The 5,085-nt window shown below is 45.1% G+C and overlaps 1 protein-coding gene across 2 annotated transcripts in view; it reads left to right on the forward strand.

The window, feature by feature from the left end:
• LOC102913627 (immunity-related GTPase family M protein 2-like) overlaps window positions 1-4,269 on the forward strand; it is a 9,720-nt gene extending 5,451 nt beyond the window's left edge. For both annotated transcript variants that reach the window (XM_076542412.1, XM_042284048.2), the window contains one exon: window positions 998-4,269. In XM_076542412.1, coding sequence (XP_076398527.1) covers window positions 998-2,218 — 1,221 coding nt within the window. In that variant the 3' untranslated portion in view covers window positions 2,219-4,269. The remainder of the gene's footprint in view (window positions 1-997) is intronic.
• Window positions 4,270-5,085: the final 816 nt, after the last annotated feature.

Genomic DNA, 5,085 nt, shown 5'->3' on the forward strand with positions numbered 1-5,085 from the left:
TGGTGCATGCTTTAATCACAGCATTGAGGAGGCAGAGGCAGGCAGATCTGAGTACAAGGCCTGCCTGGTCTACAGAGCGAGTTCCAGGTCAGCCAGGGCTACACAGAGAAATCCTGTCAAAAACAAAAACAAACAAAAAGTATATATGCTAATAAAAATATTAAAAAAGAAACCTGTTTACAGAAGAATTTCAGTCTGTATGTTAATAAGAATAGCTGCAGTGATCATAGACAACCTACATGCTTTCTTAAAATTGATGGAATTATTATTTTTTAAAGATTTAGTTTTATGTGTATGTGTGCCTGAGTCTCTGTATATGCACATGTGCAGAAGGGTATTCTTGGAGTCCAGAGAATTGTTTTGGAATCCCTGGAACTGTAGTCACAGGTGGTTATAAGCCACTTTGTGGCTGTAGGAACCAAGCCCAGGTCCTCTGCAAGAGCAGCCAGTGCTCTTAACCACTGAGTGGTCTCTCCAGAATCAGAAGAGATTATTTGGAAACCAGGAGGCTTTGCTGTTGAACTTGACGTGTAGCAGTGTGTTCATTCTGCCTCTAATACTGAAGCCACGGGGGAGAGGAAAGCACTTCTCAGAGTGCAACAGGGTTGAGCAGCCACTGATGCACAAGAATGAGTGAAGGGAAGAGCTGTGGGTCCTCCAGACAGGAGGCTGGCACAGGCTGTTGCCTGCTCTGCTTGCTCTTCCTCGGTAGTCCTGGCAACCAGGAAGGGGTGAGTGTGGACATTCGTACCCATTAAGAGAACTGCCTGACACTGCAGTGCTTAGATTTGGGGTTCGGTGTTGCAGCAACAGCTACAGAACTATCCTTGCACTCCAAGAGTGTGTCATGCACAGGAGGGCTCAGCTAGTTCTGTCTGTAATCAGCAGGTCTTGATGCTGATTGGCTGTGGATCTGAAAGCCTGGACAAGGAAGAGTGTTTTCCTGTGGGTGCCTGTGTTCACAGCCCTCCTAACTCCCTTCCTAATGTATCTACAGGTTGCCCCATTGCTCACCAACATGGAAGAGGCTGTTGGGTCTGTTGAGGATAAAGAATATACATGCTTCTCCGATGCTATAGCCATTCAAAAAAACAGCAGTATTTTATCTGTGGAAGTTGTCAAGAATATTGAGACTGCTGTGAATGAAGGAAAGTTGGGAGAAGTGTTCTCCATAGTCAAAGATATCAGTCAGGAAGTATCCAGAAGCACAGTGAAAATTGCCGTGACTGGGGACTCTGGCAATGGCATGTCATCCTTCATCAATGCCCTTAGGCTCATTGGACATGAGGAGGAGGATTCAGCTCCCACTGGGGTGGTGAGGACCACCCAGAAACCAGCCTGTTACTCCTCCTCCAGATTTCCCAATGTGGACCTTTGGGACCTGCCTGGCACAGGGGTCACAGCTCAGAGCATGGAGAACTACCTGGAGGAGATGGACTTTGAGAAATATGACCTTATCATCATCATCGCATCTGAGCAGTTCAGTTCAAACCATGTGAAGCTGGCCAAAGCCATGCAGAGGATGAAAAAGAGGTTCTATGTCGTCTGGACAAAGCTGGACAGGGACCTCGGTCCAAGTGCCCACTCAGAACCCCAGCTACTGCGGAGTATCCAGGAGAGTATTCAGGAGAACCTCCAGAAGGAGGGGGTGAAGGTGCCCCCCATATTCCTGGTATCTAGCTTTAAGCCTTCATTACATGACTTCCCGAAGCTCAGAGACACACTGAAAAAAGACATCCCCAGCATGAGATATTATGGTCTCTTAGGAACCGTTTTCCAAATCTGCGAGAAGACTATTAATGAGATAGTCGAAACCATTAATAAGAGCATAGATGAGGATAATCTAAAATCTATTGGAATCTCAAATCCAGATAATCTGGGAGAGTGTCAGAAAGTATTCCAAGAAAGATTAGGTGTGGATGACAGATCTCTCTACCAGGTGGCTCTGATAATGAACCAGCCTGATGTTGATTCCATGATTGCCAAGCTATCCCAGGTTACACAGAGAGACCAAGATGGCTGGACTCTGTCTCAGCTTTCTTGTTCCGGAATCAAACGTTTCTATACAAGGTTTAAGGACAACATCAGTGGCTGTTTTGACTCTCGCCGTCATAGACACATGAGTCAGAAAGATGTGCTTGATGAAGTTGCTAAGCAAACCAAGAAAATTCTGGGGGAAATCCTGAAACAGTCCATTATCCTTCCTCAGGAGGGCTAGACAACTGAGGTCCCCTAATCAGCTCTGTACCCTACGTCTACCCGAAGTTGAGCTTACCTGAGCTATGGATTCCAAGTTCCTTGAGGTTAATGGTCCACCTTTTTTGATGGGTGTCCCCCCCTCAGGAAACACCATAATGGATTTTACTTTGTACCTTTTGTTTAATTTTATTAACTGAACTATCTGGGATCCCAATATAGGAGAAATTTCCTTATTTTGACTGTACAGAATCTCACGTTTGACACACGGTTATCTTTGCACCTATGGTAGATATTGTTTCTCTAAGAGGCCTCTTGGTTTCCCATCTCTCTTTGCCCTCTCTTCCTCTTTCCTGTTTGGGGAAGCAGTGCATCCCTGGGGAATGAGGACCAAGCTCTGAAAGCATGGCTGGTAGAGGCCTGGTCTCTGACCTCTCCTCCCATGTGTAAAGAGAGGGGAATTAACTCTGGACCACTGGAAATGGGATTCACCAAGTGCTGAAGGGAAGAATTCTAAGTACCCAACACTGCCCCCAATGGCATCAATGGCGTCATGTCTAGTCATGGCCCCTCCCACTCTGTGCATTCACAGTCCCCTATTGGATCTGAACTTTTTCAGCCACCCTAACTCTACAGGCCAGACACTTGGACCCTCCTCTCTTCCACATGGAGCTTTCCCATTTTCCTCAGTTGTGTGTGTGTGTGTGTGTGTGTGTGTGTGTGTGTGTGTGTGTGTGTTTATCTAAGACAGATGCTGCCCGGCATTCAGTCACCTCTCTTTCTGTCAGGCCAACCTTTAACTGTCTCAGCCCTGTACCCTCCACTTCTTTCAGGACACTAAATCATCCCCCACTTCCCACCATTGCAGTGTCACATCCCAGCACGTGTGCTTTCATGTCACTTGTTACAGGAAGGGTTTATGTTTGCCTTGTAGTTTGACAGTACAGCCCATTGTCCCTGAAAGTCATCACAACAGGAGCACAGGGCAGCTGGTCACATTGTGATCACAGTCAGGAAGCAGAGAGAGAAAGATGAATACTGTTCCTTGGCACATGCTCTCCTTTCTTTCAGCCCAAGACCCCAGCCCATAGAATGATACCATCCACCTTCAGAGTTGGTCTTCCAACCGTATTGATCCAAGTCGAGAAACTCCCCCATAAATATGCCCAAAGGTCTGCTTGCATTCAAGATCCTGCCAAATTGACATTCAATATTAGCCATACAGGAACTCTGATAGCAGAGGGGTGTATTGGAGTTTTATTGATTAGTAGTGTGAAGAAGATTGGGTGTGGCTCAGTAGTCCAGTCCTTGAGGATCACACAGGAGGCTATGGTTTTGATACCCAGAAAGAAAGAAACAAAACCTGTTTTGAGACAGGAAGACAATGCCAATTGTATTTGTTGAGAAAAACACATCAACTGTATCATCTTGCTGGCACAAGAACTTTGTGAAAAAGGCTCATGTAAATGTAAAAGGTAGGTCTACTTTACATGCTGGGTAAGGATGGGATGGACTAAGAGTGTCAGTGGTGGTGGGATTGGGGTTGACGGGAATAAAGCTCTGGCTAGCCTCACCTTCCACCTGCTCCAGTCTGGTAGTGTAAATCCATAGACTCCCAGGAAAGGTCTGCAAAGAAGTCGCAGAAGTTTTGTTTCTCATCCTCCTGATGCTCACAAATAATTTTTGACAGTGAGTTTATAGCGTGGATTTCACTGCAGTGTGTTCACTGTTAAAGTGAGGGGGCTTACTCTTTGAAAGTCGTGTGGGTGCTACTGCTGAGGTTGTGTGTGTTTGTCACAGGGAATCTATCCTGGCCCCAGCCCTGAAGAAACTGACATGAAGACTGTGATTTCACTCTTAGCCCGCTGCAAAAGCAGGGTATAAATTCTATGTCTTAAAAAATAAATGTAGATTTTCTTTTTGCTAGTTGTATATACAGACCTCTTTGTGTACAGATACAGAAATATATGTACACATTATTAACTCATCACACACATGTATGATGTATTGCATGTAACATACATACTGTTAATCCCTAATATAAATAACTAATAAGAGTATACAATACAAATATGTGTTGGTTTTTGTTCTTTTTATTTTTGATAACTTCCCATGGGGACTCTATCTATATTGCTCCCACTCCCTCCTTCCTCCACGTGCTCCTCCCGAGTGTCCCAAATGTATCTTTCGTAGGGTGACTGAGACAGAGTTTCTCTGTTTCACAGCCCTGGCTGTCCTGGAACTCACTCTGTAGACCAGGCTGGCCTCCTACTCACAGAAATCCACCTGCCTCTGCCTCCTGAGTACTGGGATTAAAAGTGTGAGCCACCACTGCCTGCCCACTCCCCAAATGTTTTTAATAATAAATTTATTTTGGTTTTTCTTTTTTTTTAAGATTTATTTATTTATTATTTTATTATATATAGTGTTCTGGCCTGCATGTTTGCCTGCACACCTGAAGAGGGCACCAGATCTCATTACAGGTGGTTGTGAGCCACCATGTGGTTGCTGGGAATTGAACTGGGGACTTCTGGAAGAGCAGCCAGTGCTCTTAACCTCTCAGCCATCTCTCCAGACCAAGGTTTTTCTTTAAAAAAAAAAAAATTAATTTAATTGTATGTCCATTGGCATTTTGTCTGCATGTATGTGTGTGAGGTTGTCAGGTTTTGGAGTTAGAGACAGTTGTGAGCTGTCATGTGGCTGCTGTGAACTGAACCTGAGGTCAGTGTTCTTAACCACTGAGCCATCTCTCCAGCCCCACCCCCTTTATTTTTTGGTTTTCCAAGAGAGGATTTCTGTATGTACCCTAGTGTCGTGGAACTCACTCTGTAGACCAGGCTGGTCTTGAACTCACAGAAATCCTCGTGTCTCTGCCTCCCAAGCATTGGG

Source organism: Peromyscus maniculatus, chromosome 8 (assembly GCF_049852395.1).
Source record: "Peromyscus maniculatus bairdii isolate BWxNUB_F1_BW_parent chromosome 8, HU_Pman_BW_mat_3.1, whole genome shotgun sequence".
NCBI classification, from domain to species: Eukaryota; Metazoa; Chordata; class Mammalia; order Rodentia; family Cricetidae; genus Peromyscus; species Peromyscus maniculatus.